Below are 19806 nucleotides of genomic sequence, written 5' to 3'. Positions count from 1 at the left end.
TCTATTTTGTGAAATTGTTTGACACAACCTTGACAGTATCCTTTAATGGCATATGAAGTTAATTGTACTGTTAACAAACTTTCTTACGTTCTGGAACTAGTTTAATAGTGAAATATATTTTCAGTAAGTTGATGTTTGCAACCTATAAGCAGGTGAAATGTGTGTATGTGACCTGTTTATAAGTTGTATTTAGCTTAGTTCTTGTGAACAGTGGAAAAGTAAGCCATGAGGAGAGCGATTTAACCAGCTTTAAAGGACCTAAGATGTGCTGTTTGAGCACAGTGTGGATCAAAGGAGACTCACTAAGACAGGACTTCAGCAGCCTTTTGAGTATGGACAAGTCAGCATAAATAAAGAATGACAAGGCAGCAGCAAGAGCTTCAACTGAGAAGTGAAGGCATAAGATACTATGGTGATAGTGAGCAACTTTTCAAAAGCTAGTTAAATCTGCTTATTACAACTGAAATATCGAAGAAAGTAGCAGGAAGGAGCTCTTCGCCTTTTGGAACATCAATGAGAGATAGTTGCCCCAGTCACTAGGTCTAGCATTTAGACCTGCAAGGAAGGGCAATAAGCATTAGGTAAGGCTTGAATTTGAAATTTTTCACTTATTAAAAGAGTACTTTTTTGTAAAGCAAGGTAAGAGTAATCTTTTTGATTTGCAGGTTGAATGAGAACCCTTCTTGCCTAAATGAGGAATGTCTTTCCTACCATCTTAAATACGAAGGTTTCTGGCTGGGTAAGGTTTGTAGCTCACAGTAAAACCTGATGACACCATTTGTTTCCCTACAAATTTATATTACACATTTAAAACTACTAGGTACATTAGTAAAATTGTTCAGCTGAAACTTGATTTTGGAACCACATCCAAAACATTTTAAACAGTTTTTAAAACTTTCCTGCAAATAATCATGAGTGTTCATGTTGAGTGACGTGTGGCCTCATGTATATAATTCATTGTTGGTGTCTTTAGGGTAAAGTCAGTTTTTGATGAGAAAGGGAGTGACCTCAAATTTGGCAGTTTTGTAATAAGCATGATTTAGTTATAACAGAAACATTAAGCCTGCCAGTCCTTGTTCTAGGGTAAACCTTGGGATGAATTTTTAAATTGCCAGATTGATAAAAATATAAAAATGGTCTTCATTCAAGTGGCCTCATATATAAATTCTCTTGCATATAAAATCAGGGAGTCATTTAGATTAATGGCATAAATATTTGGTTCTTTTTAGGGTTGTTTTTGTGTGTGTGTGTGTGTGTGTGTGTGTCATTTAACCTGTTAACCAGAAGCAGTGGGGATCTAGTTATTCTAATGCTCCCTTTTAAAAGACAACTTCCCAAAGAATAATTAAACTATTAATTTCTGTGCAAATCAGTTGCTGATTTCATAAGGGCTTGTTAAAAATTGAAATTTGACAATTTACTTTAAAAACAACACTTGGGAATAGATGCTGAAAATGAAACTAGTTTCTAAATTATAAACAAATGAAATTCTTACATAAATAGGAGTAAGTTTGCCACAGTTTATTCTCACAAAATGACTGGCTGGCTATCTAAACCAGAACTAAATTTCTACATCACTTTAGAATGAAGTATTACAAGCAAGGCAATTATTTTGATGAATTTTATTTACAGCATGGTTTTAGTGAAGCAAATTCCCTAAGATAAACATTTTCTTTTTTTAAAGGCGTTCTTTTCAGTCTATCTAATTTTTTTTATGAAATAAAGTGATTTAATTTAAATGGAGTTACACTGTCATTACTGAAAAATGTGATGCCCTTAAGTCATAGCACCAATAAACAAAGTTCATAAGGGAAATGGTCAAGACAAACTTATTTACATTGTCAAAGCAACTCAAGGGGTTACTGCTTTTCACATGTTTTAAAAACAAGCAAAAAAACTACCTTTACACCCATGTCCTAATGAATAAAATTTGGTAATAAAGACCATTTGTTAAGGAACTAAACAATTGGGATACGCTTGGTTTGAGGAGTTCCAATATAGAAGTCACAATTTGAAACATTTCTAGTTAATAACAGTATCTTGGATTTCTAGTAATTATGTCACAAAGTATAGGGGAAAAGCATGCTAATGTGCAGAGGTAATATATTAGCCTATGAGTATTCAAATTTTCTATTTCAATGTCTTGATTTTTAAGACTTAAGAGGTGGTCTGCAATGGATTCAAATGTTTCATTTGTAGGATAATGAAATGTTTACAGAAAGCTAACTTTTTCATTAAAATATTTTTAGAAATGTGTGTGTGGTTTTGTCACTTCACAATGTCCGTGTAACTTAAATGCTATAGGTGAATATGACATACTTTACTAACAACAGGAAACTTGGAAAAGTGGGTTCTATTCACTGGAAAACATTGACCTGGGAAATGGGCATGGAAAAATATCTAAAACATAAAGCTTACTGCCATTTAAGGATTTAAGTCTTGAAAAACAATATGTACATACTTGGGTGATAGGTGAGGGATCAATGATTTATTGGGGGGGGGCGCGTGGCGCATGTAGTTAAGGATACTTGAGCAAGTGAAAAACAGTGGGAGGATGAAAAGGGGACTCCTTCCACACCTTGGAAATACTAGGTTTCCTAAAGGCATTGCATTGACTGGTTGAAATTTCATGCTATGATTGATGGTGGGTTGGGCAAAAGCTTTCATGAGATCAAGTTTTAAACTACAGTGTTGCAACTTAAACCAAATAAAGACAATAGTCATCTGTTAAGTTTAAACAGTTTTTGAGTTAGGATTTTGATAAATGTGAAATAAAAATGTAACACAAGTTATGTGGATTCTTAGTATTAACAGCTGTTAACATGGTAAGTGAAATAATTTGAATTGAGTCCACATGGGACTTTTAGCTGTCAATAGGATTGCAACATATTTTGTTTGTACTCAACACTGGTTACATTATATGCAGTGGTTTTATATTCTGTAGCTGTAAGTACTTTATAATTCCAGTTAATACTTGAACCCAAAACTCTTTCATTTCCACCAAAATATGTTTTCTCCAAATGAAAATATTGTTAATTGAAACTAGGCAAAGAAGAAAAATTAGAATCCTACATGTACTCATCACAGACCAATTAAATTTTTGATGATCAGTGTTATTTTTGCAAAAAATGGGATCCTGTTAATATTAGATTGACTTAGAATTAAAAAGTACCAAGGATTAAGAGAGTAAGGTAATAGGTAGCTTGCCCATCACGTTTTCAGACTGGTAATGGCAAAGGTGCATTGAGAACTGCCTTCATGTATGTGGTAGAAGTTAAATGGGCACAGTACTGAAAATCAGCTAGGAAATAGGAATTTACCCATATTCAACTTCTAAACTTTATTGATAAGTAATGGATAAGTAACATACAAGGGTGTTGACAGCTTTAAAATACTTAAAAGGAGTCAAAATGGTTAAATTTCACTATGCCATTGCAGTTAAAGGGTTTATAATCAGGAAAGAATTCTAATTGTATCTGAAGGTTGCAAGGTAATTTTTTAAAATACGTTGTGTTGGTCCATGCATTCTATCAAATGAGTTAACATTCTTTAAGATATATACTTAATGTAGAAGGAGCGCTGATAAATTTTCTATTTTGATTCAATCTTCTATTACACCTTTAAATTTTTAAATCAGTAAGAAAATTAAAAACTTGAATTTTGTGAGCTTGGGCAAGATATTTGGGACTTAAACTTACTCTTATGCCAATGCTATCTGTCAGTAGTTTGGTGATGCCAACTGACCCCCTTAGAATGTTGATTTCATATGCATTAAATATGTAGAAATAAACATTACATTGGAAATAGCAAAATATTACATTTGATTTAGTAAATGTGCCTTAAACAGAGGAGGCTGGTGGTGGGTCTGATGTCTAACTTTGAAGTGATACATAGGTGGTATTTTAAAATACTTGGCAACAGTAATTTGATGTTAAAATTGTGATTTTTTTTTAATGATAGAAGTACTGTGTATACCATTTGTGGTTTGCTGTCTATAATGAAGGATTGTTGAATTTTACTAGTGTTACTGAAAATAAAGTAACTTCCAATCAAAATTCTCTGCCCTAAATTCTGTCCAATTAAAAACTTGTTTTTACCTAACTCCTTAGTGGGTGGGGTGGGCACTAGGAAAGTAAAATGGAGATAATACCCACCTTCATTGAGTGTATGGTTAAATGTAAAAAATGAACTTAAAAGAGCTAAACCTAGTGCCTGGTCCATGATCTCTAAAAACAGTATTTTTGGTAATTAGTGTTACTGCCTTAAGAATATCCTGAAGCAAATCTAAAGTTTTTTTTTTTTAATATATTTTATTGAATTTTTACAGAGAGGAAGGGAGAGAGAGAGTTAGAAACATCGATGAGAGAGAAACATCGATCAGCTGCCTCCTGCACATCTCCTACTGGGGATGTGCCCGCAACCCAGGTACATGCCCTTGACCGGAATCGAACCTGGGACCTTTCAGTCCGCAGGCCGACGCTCTATCCACTGAGCCAAACCGGTTTCAGCAAAATCTAAAGTTTTAATGGGTGATAATTATGCCAGTGTGTCTCTCCACAGTGATTAAAGTTTTTATGGCATTAAAATTTTTCGTTCTGAAAACATTAAAAAATAAAAAGCAAGTGAAATTGGCCTAAGTAGGCCAATAGGGATGAGAATTGTATATGTTGGAGGCTTAAAAGCAAAAGTATGGGTATGGTAAGTACTGTAAAATACATTTGAGCAGCCATCCTCTCCCTTAAAAGCATGGGCTTGAGAAAGCAATTTTTTTTTTTTAATATACCAAATGCAGTGTCGAGCAATTAAGGTTTCTAATAAAATGTTTGTTCGGCCCTGGCCAGATAGCTTAGTTGGTTGGAGCATTGTCCCAATATGCTAAGGCTTCAGGTTCAATCTCTGCCTTGGACGAGAATAAACCAGTGAATACATGGATGAAGGGAACAACAAACCTCTAAGATCAATTAAAAAAACAAAACAATGATTAGCCAAACTTAATCAGCACACAAAGCTCTCATATTTCAAATCCAGATCAAGAGATGAAAACTTGGCTTTTTTTTTTTTTTTTTGGTCAGTAAGTTAGGGTTTGTTTTACACAGACCTCAGATTGTGGATTTGTTCCACACCATGCAATAAAGTGAGCTGTAATCTTTGAGGGTGGAGAGTCTTGCCTTCAATTTGTAAAATATCTAAAGTGCAATAAAGTGAAGCATAAACAGGTGTGCCAGGATTTAAAGGTTTTGTTTCTAATACACAGTATGTTCAGTAGTTCAAAGTAAATTTTTTTCCCCCAAGGTTGGTAAAGTTATCACCACCATTACAAGAGGAAGTTTATTTTTAATTTTTACTGATTTCAGAGAGGTAGAGAAACATCAATGAGAGTATCATTGATTGGCTGCCTCCTGCACACCCCCTACTGGGGATCAGGCCTGCAACCTGAGCATGTGCCCTTGACCAGAAGGGAACCTGGGACCCTTCAGTCCACAGGTCAATGCTCTGTCCACTGAGCCAAACCAGCTATAGCCAGGAAGAAATTCTTGACCACACAAGGAAGCTCAACAGAATCTTCACATTAAGTCGTTTTCAATCTGAGCTTCCCAGTTATCAGTCAACTTCTCAAGTTAATTTGACTTGAGTTTCTTTCACTTGCAACCAAAAGGCATCCTAATGTAAGGCTAAAGAAAATGAGAAAATGCCCATTTATAGTGTGTAGATACAGTGCTTTTTGTGTAGTAACTCAGTGTTATGCTCACTTTACAGATAAGGAAACAAGCCTGATTGCTTTGAGTTACTGGAGGTCATTCTAGAATGGTGGTAGCAAGCCCAGGCTATCTGGCTTGAGCCTGTGGACCTCTGCACTGTATTGCCTCTAATGATTAGGGTTCTGAATAATTTGCACGTAGTGTTTATTCTAAACATGCCTAATCCTCAAGTGAATCTACATTTCCCCACTTTAAAACAAAACCAAACAAGACAAACATTTGATTAGGTGAGGAAATAGTGGATCAATGCTGTGAATGGTTTATTCAGCAGCAGATTTTGAGGGGCCTTGATTTTTTACGTTTAATCTCAATGTGAGATGAAACTGATTTTAAGTGAAATTTTTTCTTTCCTACATCTTCCTATAACTAGTCTTTGCTATCTCTGGGGATCTCAGTTCTTAAAGGTGTTCAAGTCCTTGACTTCACCATCCCATATCCATTCTGTCAAAACCCATTTAGTTTCACCTTTGAAACAAAATCCAGTGCCCTATCACCCCAAGACGCCATATTTCATGTGATCACTGCAAAGCCTCCCCATTGGCCTCCTTGCTCCCCACCCTTACCTTGTAGACCAGCTAGCGGTCGTCAACCAGTGGTCTGCAGATCACTGGTGGTCCGTGAGGTCCGAAAGGTTGGCAACTGCTGGTTTAAGGAAACCTTTGGAGCAGCGGTCGCCAGCCAGTTGGCCGTGAGGTCCAAAAGATTGGCAACCGCTGCTCTAGACTATTCTCAATACAAGGCAGGGGAGACTTAAAAATCTGATGTTACTCTTACTTGACACCTCCCCACTTTGCTGGGTAAAAGCCAAAGTCCTTGTGAAGGCTTAAGAGAGCTCTGCCACGTTCACTCCTCTACCCACTCACCTTTCTCTCCCCCCAACCCTCATTTTCAGCCATATGGGCCTTGTGGGTGTTTTTTAAACAGGGTTCAGAGCCTTTGGACTTTGTGTCCTGTCTGAAATATTCTTTTTACTCAACAGAATGGGTTTCCTATGCAATCTCAGTGAGGTTTTACCCTATTTCAAATTGCAATGCTTTTTTACTGGTCTTCCCAATCCTCTTGCACAGCGTAGTACATTTGCTGTCTTTCCCCAGTACTAGGAGGACGGGTTTCTGAACAGTTTTCATGTCAAGGTAGAACACTTTACTGGGTTGAGATACCTGATGTTGAAATGATAAAATAGCTTCTTGATACACTTTTCTATATTTCTAGCACCAGAAGTTTAGTATAAAATGCATATTTTCGCCCTGTTTGGCTAAGTGGATAAGAGCTTGGGTCTATGGACTGTAGGGGCCCAGGTTTGATTCTGGTCAAGGGCATGTACCTCCATTGCAGGCTCCTTCTGGTTCTAGAAATATAGAAAAATTATGTGTTTCTGTCTTTCCCTCTCTCCAAAAATAAAAACCAAAACAAAACAAAAACCCCAACCCAAAACCAATATAAATAAAACAAACCAAAAAAATATATTCAATGGAAAAATATCCTTAGATGAAGATTTTTTTTTAAAAAGCGTATTTTCAATGAAAGCATTCTGAAAAAAACACCTAAATGTGACCACGTAATGTCATTGAAAATACTGTGAATAAATGCAAATGAATTACAAATAATTTAACAATCGTATTCCTTTATTAGTACCAGCTTTTCAACTAAACAGTTTTATTTTTGCCAGAGCTAAACAATAAAAAATGCCATTTTTTTGTTCATATGATATTTATTAAAAAAGTACATAGTGGTTAGTTTTACAACAATTTGCTTTTAGCCAGATGTCAAAACATATAAATCTATGAATGTAACAAATGAGATAAGAACAGTATAAATAAGTTTTTGTAGTATTTACAGGTATACAGAAACTAGCCCAAATGGTGTTCTAAGAAATTAAGTTTGCAGTTAAAGTGAAACTGATTTCCGCATACTGAGAACAGTTTAATGCTTTTAAAGTTTTGTATTATTTTCTATACTAGTTTTGACTATAATTTTGCATAGAATTATAAAGTATATTTCTGCATTTCACATCACAGTAGGAGCTTTTAGTATATATAATAGTACAAAAAAAACAAAAACAAAAACAAAACACTAGCTCAGAAAAGGTCAGATCTTTCCATATCTAGGTTTTCTTAACATCTGGCCTCTTACTCTTGGGAACAAGGAATACATTGCCATCTCTCGTCTGCTGTAGGGAGTATTCACTAGGAGAGTAAGGTTTTCCGTCTTCATCTCGGAGCATGCTGAAGACTTCTAGATATAAGGTGCTGAGTTGTTTTTTCAGTAGATGGAGGTTTCTGTCATTTTCTCCTTTTTCCTTGAGCAATTTTTCTTTTTCATCTTTTAAATGATCCAAATCTTGTTCCAGTTCCACTATATTTTCCAGTTTTCTTTTTCTGCAATTCTGAGCAGCCACTTTATTCTTACCCCTCCTACGTATATCTCGAATTAATGCAAGTTGAGCCTCATTGAATTGTTCCTTGGACATCATTTCATTGAAGTCATCAACAGGGAGGTTAATTATTTTTTCTACAGGGAATGGGATATGGAGAGCTTTCGCCCTTAGCTCATCTCTTGTGAGATGAGCCTCCAAGCGGCTTGAATGTTTATCTTTTGTGAATGGGGTTTTGCGATGACCAGGACTTACAGGCAATTCTTTCTTTTGTGTGTTTTCACACTGGGCACCACTTACTGGGGCACTGTGCCCCCGAGATGGTGACGGGGGGTGAACGGTCTCCCCAGAAGTCTGAACTGGCTGTGTTTTAGGACCACTGTGTTTGACACTGCCAGCGGCACTGTCAGTCTCTTCCATTTCAGAATCACTAAAGCCAAGTGGTGTGTCTCCATAGCCAGAAGATTCCACTGAGTGTTCTGGTGATGCCATGCTGGGGCTTGTGTTCGGTGAAATGCCAGAGTCAGAATCATTGAATTCTGCTGTGCTTTCAGGATTGAAGGCTTTACAAAGTGATAGATCAGAAACATCAATGGGCCCACAGAGAAGTTCAGAGAGTGACTGGCTGAAAGTAGCCGAGGAAGACATGCTGTTGTTGATACTGGGCTCCTCTACGAAAGCAGAATAAAATTCATCACCAAAATCTGTGTTTATGGTGGCATTTGAATTTAATGAGTTCACTGTCAGTTGGCTGGGGTCTTCTGTGGTGAGGATGCTGCTGAAGGAATCCTCAAAAGCATTGAGAAAAGGTGGACTGCAGTTACCTACTTCTTTTTCCAGTGTAGGGATCAAAGAGTAGAAATGATAACTGTTGTCAATGTCTGCCTGTTTGGTTTCTGGACTTGGAACCGTGTTAGTCTCAACCAGCTTGTCATTTTGAATATTAAGACACTGCATGGAAAATAAGTTTACATTTTGTAAATCAAGGTTAAATATTTTCAATACCTGATAATCTATATCTGAGTTAAAACTTCCCCAACCCCATTGTCTCCAAGCTGTTTTTTTCTATAATTCAGAGATAAATACCCATTTCCAACAGATATTTATGCCTCAGCATCTGTATTATTTTCAGAGTTTCTAGGTCAGACTTGAGGTTTACAGCTTATCTATCCTCAAGACATCCAGCCCCTTTAACAAAACTGCATTTGAGTGAGCATGGGCAGTTCTCATGACTAATTTAAAAGCACTCTCTAATCATCCCTATAAATAGGTGGCATATAAATAATAAATAACCAGAATGACTAATTTAAAGGGACTGAATATAAAATAGCATCTTTGGTATTTATTATTTTAGATCTTAGTTACCTGTAATTCTGGAATGGATAGTAGTTCCTCCCAAACTTGCTCAATGTCCTGCTGCATATTACCTAAATCACTGATTAGCTGAAGGACAACAGGTTCAGATGACTGAGTCTGACTAGGCGCAGTAAAGACTGGGCTCTCGATGTGGCTGGGAACATCAGGAACAAGTGATTGAAACGTAGGCGAAGAAACCTAAAATCAACAAGGCATTTATCCTCATGAATCTGCTGTCAGCAGTGGGTGAGTGCCCTCCAAGACACTATCACAACACCTCAAGCTGGAACTGGCTGCAGTTCTGTATTCTACTTAGAACTACTTATGACCCCTATTTTCCATACAAGGAAACATCTTTTTTTCTTACCCACCTGACTCCAAATGTACTTATTTACTGGTTTGTGTTATCCTATGCATCTGAAGGCAAACTTGAAAATGGGTATTCTTTAGGATTTAATTTGTATCTTTTTTTCCCCTGCTTTTATTTTTTACTAGAGACCCAGTGCACTAAATTCGTGCATGGGTAGGGTCCCTAGGAGTGACTGGCGATCAGGGTTGATCTGTGGGGTGACTAATGGGGTGACCGGGGGGATGCCCGCTGGCACCCGCCTTGGCTGGCCTGGGCCTGCGGGCAGCTCCTGTGTTGAGCGTCTGCCCCCTGGTGGTCAGTGCTCATCATAGCAACCAGTTGTTCTACCATTCGGTTGATTTGCATATTAGGCTTTTATTATAGAGATTAGTATTTATTTTATGTTGAATTTACTCCCGGGCCATAAGTTTTTGTTTCTTCAGTTTCTTCTGGGATATCTTTTTCTTCTGTACAACCTCTTTGCTGGTTTAGTAACAATCTGCTTTTTTTTCAGTAGGGTTATCTCAGTGTGGCAGGGAGAGCTCATATATGGGTAAGTCCGCCCATGAGCTCTGTAAATTCTACGACATAACTTGGGAGCTTTATTCACCTGGTTTTGCTCAATGACCAGAAAATCTACATCTATACCTTTAAGTTCAGCATTATTCTCTGCATTTAAAAATATTTTTTTAATTGATTTTTAGAGAGGAAGGGAGAGGGAGAGGGAGAGAAAAAGAAACATTAATGTGATAGCAGAACATCAGTCGGCTGCCCCTGCATGACCACCAATGGAGATAGAATCCACAGTCAGGGAATGTACCCTGTCCAGGAATTGAGCCAGCAACTCTTTTGGTGCACTGGACAATGCCAACTAACTGAGCCACCCCAGCCAGGGCTCTGCATTTTTAAGCATGGGCAACAATTCAGCACTCCTTCTGGGCCACTAACCCTGTGTCCAGCCCCACTATTGGGCCTGGGCACACCTACCAACTCCATTATTGTAACGTCAGAATGGCACACACTGCTTCTGTAAAGTGACATCCTTCAGATACTTGGTGGCTTTTCACATATGCATATCCTTGATGGCCTGGGCAGTTTTCCCGAGTGTTCTTAAAGTGAACACACAGATCGTGATTTTGTGGGGTTTTCTAGGTCAAGTGAATAGTGGACCATTTTCAGAGGTTACCTCTGGCTGCTTTTGGGAAGACGAAGCTGTATCTTTGTGCTTCAAACACAATAGGTTTATAAAAATTGTTAAACAAGTTTTAGTGTATTACTCTGCTTGCCGACTCACCAAAATTTATTTTTTAGTACTTATAACAAATGTGTTACTTAGTTCCATGGTTATGCTAATCCATGCTTCTGGCTGTGCAGCAGTAAATGTTTTAGGTTTTGTATTGTGTGGGGATCTGTAAAGTTACACACAGACTAAGGTTTCATTGACAAATTTCATCCTAAGAAGTTTTTCATTTTTTTAAAAAATGGAGAGACATTAAAGGGACCCATATAGGATATATCAGATATAGCTGTGAATTTTGCTGTGAATCAAATATTACATACCTCATTGTCCTCTACAAACGGGAATGTCTCTGCCAAAAGCTGCATGCAGTTATCGAAGTACAAAGCATCTGGTTTGGGAATGTGGGCAACCTGGATAAAAGGGAAAGACAAAAAGGGAAAACAATTTGTTTAATGTTCCATTCCTGGGTTAAAGGTTCATGATTGATGTTCTGAAAATGTTTACATCTGTTCAAATCAGATTTCTTAGTTCAGAAATCAGTTTAGTGTCATAATTAAGAGCAGAGAATTGAACCAGACTGACTGGGTTCAAATGGGCTCCCCCAATTTCTTTAATGCCCGGGAAGGTTTTTAACCTCTTTGAGCTTTAACTGCTCATCTTTAGATAAATGGGGATAATGGTACCTAATTCAGATAATTGTTGTATTGATTAAATCAATCAGTATGTCAGGTGCTTTAGGACAGTCAGTGCCTGTCACAGTTGGTGCCAAAGTAATCCTTACTACTGGTTCCACTGCTGCCACCACCACTGCTGCAGCCTGATCCTCCGTGATGCTGCTATAGCTTACACAGCTCTCTCATGTGATTTATGACCTCCTAATGCTTAAAATTCTGTGAGGTAAATCAAGTATTGAACTCATCAGAAGGCCAAGGTTGGGAATGACTTGATAAAGTCATGAAGACATAGTAAAAGGCAAAGCTGGAATTCAAATACAGATGTGTTAACTCCTGAGTCAGTGTTTTCCCTTAACCCTGCTATCTTTCCAAGAACTGAGTACTCAGTACCTGGGAGTAGTTGGCAGATCCACTGGTTTCTGATGAGATATGTTGAGCTGGCTGAATAGGGAGGAATTCACCTGTCTCTTCGTCTAGTTGTAACTGAGCGAAAAAGGCTTTCTCTTGCTCCTTTTCGAGTTGTTCTTGTCTTTCCTTTTCAAGTTTTTTCTGTTTTTCCAGCTCATGCTCCTTCCGTCGTTGACTGAAGTCAAATACTTCTCGACTCACCCCAAGATCTATATCTTGCCTCCAAAGTATGTCAATCAAATCCATGTCCTATGTTCAAGACAAAAAAGGAAGGACAGAGACCATGGTTAAGATGGTTTTAAAATAAAAGATACCACAAAATTCACCTTATACCATTGTTGATGATGGGTAGTGGGGCAATTACAAACAAAATCTGAATGGGAACATAGATCCAATATTTTGGAAGGGCACAGTTAATTCCATACTTAAAGAACAATAAATAATCTACAAACACAGCCATCCATTCTAATCATTTCTTTCTTGGATTATTAATGACTGGGTGATGATGAGATCATGAAAGAGCAAAGTTAACAAATGTTGCAAGTTAAACTTCCAAATTAAAAGAAATCTCAGAATGTAGAATGTAGAAATTAGATCAAGCATGCCAGGCCATTAGAGTGCTTATATGGATTGAACACATAGAATTTTTTTCTAAACTTGCTCAGCAGATGTCCAGTTGAGAGGAGGAAAAAAACCAAACAAGTTGTCAGTCTAGCATTTTTGAAATAGTAGTATTACCATTCTTATTTTTCCTACATTGGTTTATCTTTGCCCCCATCACTTTTTGCTACTCTGCCGCTGTGGCTCACTTATTAAAACAATTTAACCTTGACTTCAGTTTTACCTCCTGAGACATGAACAAATTGGTAAAGTCTTAGCTAAAGGCAATCCTGTGACATGGGTGAAGCAAGGGGTTGCCTGTTGACTACCAAAAAAGTTGGGAAAGGGATACTGCCCACTAGGTTTATTCTTAAGAAGTCATAAATAACCCTCTTTAAAAAAAAACAACAACCACCAAAAAACATGGCTCCAGGGAAGGAAAGATGGCATTAAGTTTAAGATAATGGGAGAATCCTGCAATGAGGGGATGGTTACTTTGATTTACATAACAAGGCCTTGACTGGGAATCGAACCGTGCCTACCTGGTTTATAGGTCTACACTCAACCACTGAGCCACACTGGCAGGGCCATTCTAGCCTTAAACAGTATAACCTATAGCAGGAGTGGGGAACATCCGGCCCTTGGGCTGTATAAGGTCTGATAAATCATTTGGTCTGGCACTGACAAGGCATTAGGAGTGATTTAATTAACTGTTTGACCAAACATAGCAGGCTTTTTAAGTTGACAATTTTGTATGACCCAAGAATCCTATATAATAAAAAGGTAATATGCAAATTGACCATCACGCCCTCACACAAGATGGCTGCCACAGATGGCCTGCAGGGGAGGGCAGTTGGGGGCAACCAGACCTGCAGTTGGGGGCAACCAGACCTGCAGGGGAGGGAGGGCAGTTGGGGAGGGACCAGGCCTGCAGGGGAGGGCAGTTGGGGGTGACCGGGCCTGCAGAGGAGGGCAGTTGGGAGCGACTGGGCCGGCAGGGGAGGGCAGTTGGGGGCAACCAGGCCGGCAGGGGAGGGCAGTTGGGAGAATCATGCCAGCAGGGGAGCAGTTAGGCGTCGATCAGGCTGGCAGGGGATTAGTTAGGGAGTGATCAGGCTTGGCAGGCAGGCGAGTGGTTGGGAGCCAGCAGTCCCGGATTGTGAGAGGGATCCCAGATTGGAGAGGGTGCAGGCTGGGCTGAGGGACACCCCCCTCCAAGTGCATGAATTTCATGCACCAGGCCTCTAGTGATGTTATAAATATCCAAATGGCCCCTGGCAGAAAAAAGGTTCCTCACATGGTAGGTATAGTTAAAGAAACACCTGTAGTCTTTAGAACTGGCTAGGATAAACCTGTTTAAACTGAAATCTATTAAGGACTTTCTATATGTCAGGCATTGTTCTAAGTATTCTGCATATACAAACTAGTCCTCAGAACAACCACATAAAGATAACATATCCCTACTTTACAGATAAGAATAATGAAGTTGAGAGAGAAGGGAGACTACTAGAAAGAAAGTGACTAGGAGGGACATGCACCGGGCAGCTGCAATCATGAACTGACTCATGCTTTTTAAACTATTAGCCTGCACTAAAAATATAAAATCTGATCACTGGCCAGTGGTTCCTAAATTGGACAGGGTATAAAATCAATCCATTGTTTCAGATACTTTGCTTTGACATTTTGGTAGTGTGAAGTGGCCAGGTTACAGAAGGCTGGATTGAGACAAGTCAGTTGGATCATTTTCCTGGCCACAAGCAACAAAATAAGCAGTGTAGAAGCTTTCATGGCTGTCTTCTCAGGGAGCTCCCCATTAACATAAATCATTGGAATAATTTCCATTTTAAAATAATTTGTTTCCATTTTAATGGGCATGTTTACACAAAGGTCATGTGAAAGACAAAGGCCAAGGTAAAATTTCGGTTAGGTTGGGTCATATCTTCTTAGTGAATCTAGATACATCAGAACATCTTATCTAGACTTTTACATCTACTAAATGCTAGCACCAAAATGCATGATCTCACAATCTCAACTGAATCCTAGTCTGTATAAAATAGGCAGTACCTTTCCTACCAATCTCAAAAACTGATGCAGAATGTGCAGTGAGCTATTCAGAAGATCAATAAGAGAGAAACCAAATACTGTACTTGTCCTAGCGCCCAGGGACCACTCTGACACATACATCCCCCCTCACTTTCCCCAGACTGCCTAGGCCTGGGGCTTCTCCTTGTTAAGAGATCCCAGGCCCTGGCCAGTGTGGTTCAGCTGGTTGAGCATTGCCCTGTGCACTGAAGGGTTGCAGGTTTGATTTCCAGTCAGGCACATACCCAGATTGTGGGTTCGAGCCCCTGTGGGGCGGATATGGGAGGCAACCAATCAATGTTTCTCTCACATAAATGTTTCTCCCTGCCTTCCATTCTCTCTACAGAAAATCAATAAAAACATATCCTCGGGTGAGGATTAAAAAAATAAAAAGAGCCCAGGATAAGAACCAGTATCCAGTTGTTGTTTTTTTAAATATATATTTTTATTGATTTCAGAGAGAAGGGAGAGGGGGAGAGAGATAGAAACATCAATGATGATAGAGAATCATTTATCAGCTGCCTCCTGCATGCCCCACACTGAGGATCAAGCCCACAATCCGGGCATGTGCCCTTGACTGGAATCAAACCCGGGACCCTTCAGTCCACAGGCTGGCGCTCTATCCACTGAGCCAAACCAACTAGGGCTGTATCCAGTTTTAACTTTTCATAAAAGAACTGAAAGAGCACTTAAGCAATTTATGTTGGAAACAACTCACAAATCTGACTATTCCAAAGTATCCCTAGAATGACTGGAGGAAAATTTCAAATGTAATTCACTCACAAATTATTAGCGACAATCACACCAAGAGTTTGAATAACTCTATTCTTTCTTTTTTTTCCCCTTCCTACCAGATGAGATGTCTTGAGTGGGTTCAAATGGTTTGGCTATAAATTTAATATAATTATTCCATCCCACCCCTGATCATACAGATATTGGATCAAATGAAACATGTGAAAGAACTCTATAAATGTAAAGCACACGCAAATACTGTTCTGCATGCTGACGGTGAGTCATGCTACTAGCTATAAGTGAAACCAAACTCCAGGCTATAGGATAATCAAGCTGTGGACCTAACTACAGTGAGTTCCACAACTTCATTATAACAAAGTAATGAAGCTATCTGGTTCCTCAGGGAAGGTCTGAAATCTGAAATTTCCCATAATGTGATCAGGAAAGGACATCTTGATGAATCCTTATTAAGGGACAGGAAAAATAAACCATGAAATGAGTATCATTTGGATCAACTCCTGAGCACCTATTCTCATATCTGATCTCAAACAATGAGGACCATGGGGGACAGAGGACTCCTACAGCCCTAGCATACTGTGTCTGCCAAGAATGCCACCAAAAGATGTTTCAAGTGACACCTGGGCAGCCTTCATTGCGATAACAGTGGGCCCTGAACAGATTTCAAAGTGTTCTCAGAGGCTTCCTCTGTGTTTGTGTTTATTTTTATGTAATGTTTAGTTTTGCTATGAAAGGTCTCTAGAAGAAAACTCCTGCTTTTGAAAACTAACAGTCTCAAATCTAGATTGCAGCAACAATGGGTTTCTTGTCATAGCCTTAATATGTAATACTGTGTTACTCAGATTTTTGCCCAAATTTCAGAAGAAAAACACCTGCAGGGATCTGATACTGTATGAAATACCCAAAGCTTTATGTTGAAAATGAGAACAGTTTGTCCACCCAAGGCTCAGAGCCAGGGCGTCCCACAGGCTCACGACTGTGTGTGTCCTATGCTCACTTAACAGGCAGTGAGCGTTTCCTATAAGGAGCCCTGTGACTAGACACATGACTTCTTCCACAAATGACCCATCCTGGCAAAGCTGAGCACCATCGAAAAGGAAACAGTCTGGGTGGAGCCGCAACAAACAACATGACACTGGTCAGGGGGAAGGGAAGTGCCTAAGGAAGAACTGAAACCGCTCTGCACGTAAATCCCAGGCACTGAGGAAGTACAGCTGTCCTTTCCCCTCCAAGCGCCATGCAAAATGGCGGATAAGAAGGGTTTGGGGACAGAAGGGAAAGGAGGGGGATGGTTTGTACAGCATCCCAACAGGTGTTTCCTTAAGATCTTTCCAAGGGCAAGGCAGGCGCTGGCTGTGAACCTTCACATGCCACATGGAGCCAATGCTGCAGCCACTTAGTGTTTGAATTTTTGCTGTTGTCCTTTAGTGATAGCTGACTGTGTTCCAAATTATGTTCCCAACTGGTCTTAGACAAAAGACGGTTTAATAGGAAACACAGGGTGAGGGCATGAGCGGGGGTGGGGAGGGTAAAGGGGGATAAGGACACATATGTAATACCTTAATAAAGAAAAAAAAGAAACATAAATGTTCAACAATTCACATGAAATCACCATCTGGTCAACAGAAATACTCATATTTAACACATATATATCATCATTTGCCATCTGGATAATATGTTACATATGTTTTATGGGAAATCTGAAGTTGGACAATTAACTCGAACCACTTTAAAACAAACATCTTTGTTCCAGGATAAACAAATAAGAAAGGCTTTGAACACAGAATGCCATATTAAATAGTTTTTTTGGAAGCCAATTTTAGTGCCTTGAACAAACCAGCACTTAGCATGCTCAGAAAATCCTCCCAAAATCAGAAAAAATAAAGCAAAAGTGAAAATACCAGAAAAGATATCACAACCTTCTCCTAAATTAAAGCCATTCACTAAACAGAGGCTTTGGGAAGTATTTGAAATGAAAAATAAAATGGTTACTATCATATATTCAAATGTGTAAATGGGACCTGCACCCTCCAATATCCTTCCTTTCCTTCCGTCTCCCATATTCTACTTTGTTCTATGAATGACAGGAAGGTGGTGGGAGGTTTCCTTCTGAAAGTAAATTTCACCAATAAACTGCTAGAAAAAATAAATTGTAGATTACTAACTTCATAAACAGAAAATAAAAACTGGTCCTCACTTCCAATTTTATAGTATAAGGGTTTTAAAAATATATATATTTTATTGATTTTTTACAGAGAGGAAGGGAGAGGGATAGAGAGTTAGAAACATCAATGAGAGAGAAACATCAATCAGCTGCCTCCTGCACACTCCCTACTAGGGGATGTGCCCACAACCAAGGTACATGCCCTTGACCGGAATCAAACCTGGGACCCTTCAGTCCGCAGGCCGACACTCTATCCACTGAGCCAAACCGGTTAGGGCTATAGTATAAGGGTTAGGACAATATCTCATGTTATCTCTTCTTAAAATCATGTATTTTCATTAAGAAAATAAATCTTTTTTAAAAACATTTTTTTTATTGATTTCAGAGAGGAAGGGAGAGGGAGAGAGAGAGAGAGAGAGAGACATCGATGGGAGAGAATCATTGATCAGTTGCCTTCTGTACGCCCCACACTGGGGATAGAGCCTGCAAACTAGGCATGTGCCCCAACCAGGAATTGAACAGTGACCTCCTGGTTCATAGGTCGATGCTCAACCACTGAGTCATGCCAGTCAGGCTAAATCTTAGTTTGTTCCTTTGAGATCTGGTCATCCAAATATTAATCACTACCATTCAGAGTCTAAGTTACACCTGGTAATGTTTTTTCCCACACATTTCAGCCTTTGTATTATGCCCAGGTTGTTAGCTTATTTACTTAAAAGTTAAATCTGATCTAATATTTTTTCCATAGAAGCTACTCAAGTATCTTTGAGCAAAACCGGATGGAACATGAATCATATCCTACCACATTAGGGTATAAACCAAATGAAAAGCTATAGCCTACAAAAACAACTGAGGGCATGCCTGAATTTTGCAGAATTTGTAAAACAAGAAAGTTCTCCTTGATTCAAAAGGCTATTCTTTACAGTTATAATCCTTACTAAATAAAGTAAAATGACACCAAGCAAATGTATTTTTAAAATACATCTATCTTGCTGATGACCATTATGCTTTATAAATATTTACCCGTTTACTTCTCTTTGCTTCTCTCCCACTGTTTCATTATGAAGTACACAACACAATGCCAATCATTTTCTCCATGAGAATTCTAGAGGGCAGATGACAGCTTACTCTTTATAGTTATCCAACATTCAAGTACTTTTGGTTCTACTGGATTGATTTGCTTAACTTTTGCACATATTGCTTCAATAATTGTGAACTAGGTGATTAAAAACAAAAAAATCACGGGGGGAGGTGGAAGAGGGTAAAGGGGGAATAAATGGTGGTAGAAGGAGACTTGACTTGGGGTGGTGAACACACAATACAATGTACAGATGATGTGTTGTGGAATTATGCAGCTGAAACCTGCATAATTTTGTTAACCAGCATCACCCCAATAAATTAAAAAAACTAAGATTGCCTGGCCAATGTGGTTCAGTGGTTAAACATTGACCCATGCATGAAGAGGTCACCAGTTCATTCCTGGTCAGGGCACATGCCTGCTGCAGGTTCGGTCCCCAGTAGGCGGCGTGCAGGAAGCAGCTGCTTGATGTTTCTTTCTCATTGATGTTTCTATTTCTCCCTCTCCCTTCTTCTCTAAAAATCAATAATAAAAAAAAGCACATTTTAAAAATAAATAAACTAAGAAATCGCCCCGATTCCCCCCCGCCCCCCCAAAAAAAATATAGAGTACAAATGTTGTCGATGGAAAGACCTTCCAGCCATCTAGGTCAAATGTAAATGTCACCAGGTTTGTTTCTAGGTAATTACAGCTCCATTTTAAAAAATAACTGACCTAGCAACTAGTTATATATGTCAACAGAGACTCCTAATGTAGTAAAAGTTACCACTAATCCAAGTTTTCCTTCTAGATAAGTCTAAGGATTACTTCCCTAAACTTCAACAACTAGAGATTTTTAACAGCATAAAAATTCTCAAACATACACCAAGAAACAAATTATTCAACAAATGAAAACCGTAGATCACAAATTTGCTATTCCCTGGTTGTAAACCATTCTGCTGCCCTTTTGTTTTTCAACAAGAATTTTCCTCC

General features: G+C 38.8%; 2 protein-coding genes across 15 annotated transcripts in view; one reads left to right on the top strand and one right to left on the bottom strand.

The window, feature by feature from the left end:
- The window catches only part of HNRNPA3 (heterogeneous nuclear ribonucleoprotein A3), a 39245-nt gene that overhangs the window by 7334 nt on the left and 12105 nt on the right, over positions 1 to 19806 (top strand). For 2 of the 9 annotated variants that reach the window (XR_002826386.1, XR_002826384.1), the window contains exon 11: positions 666 to 739. The exons of 4 other annotated variants lie outside the window; for them this stretch is intronic. The gene's annotated coding sequence lies outside the window, so the exon portion shown is untranslated. Of the gene's footprint in view, positions 1 to 665; positions 4056 to 12313; positions 12491 to 19806 lie in introns of those variants that run through there. 3 more of the 9 variants (XR_002826389.1, XM_023744593.1, XM_006083082.3) reach the window with 3 other exon arrangements.
- Positions 7364 to 19806, bottom strand: part of NFE2L2 (nuclear factor, erythroid 2 like 2) — a 50359-nt gene continuing 37916 nt past the window's right edge. For 4 of the 6 annotated variants that reach the window (XM_014467685.2, XM_006083075.3, XM_006083077.3 and 1 more), the window contains exons 2-5: positions 12143 to 12409; positions 11399 to 11488; positions 9499 to 9687; positions 7364 to 9084 (exon numbers count right to left, since the gene is read on the bottom strand). In XM_014467685.2, the coding sequence (XP_014323171.1) occupies positions 7864 to 9084; positions 9499 to 9687; positions 11399 to 11488; positions 12143 to 12406 (1764 nt within the window). In that variant the 5' untranslated portion in view covers positions 12407 to 12409 and the 3' untranslated portion in view covers positions 7364 to 7863. Of the gene's footprint in view, positions 9085 to 9498; positions 9688 to 11398; positions 11489 to 12142; positions 12410 to 18779; positions 18797 to 19252; positions 19273 to 19806 lie in introns of those variants that run through there. The other 2 variants (XM_014467701.2, XM_014467724.2) reach the window with 2 other exon arrangements.

This window comes from Myotis lucifugus, unplaced genomic scaffold (genome assembly GCF_000147115.1).
Source record: "Myotis lucifugus unplaced genomic scaffold, Myoluc2.0 scaffold_5, whole genome shotgun sequence".
Lineage (NCBI taxonomy): Eukaryota > Metazoa > Chordata > Mammalia > Chiroptera > Vespertilionidae > Myotis > Myotis lucifugus.
This window is presented reverse-complemented; position numbering and strand designations above follow the sequence as displayed.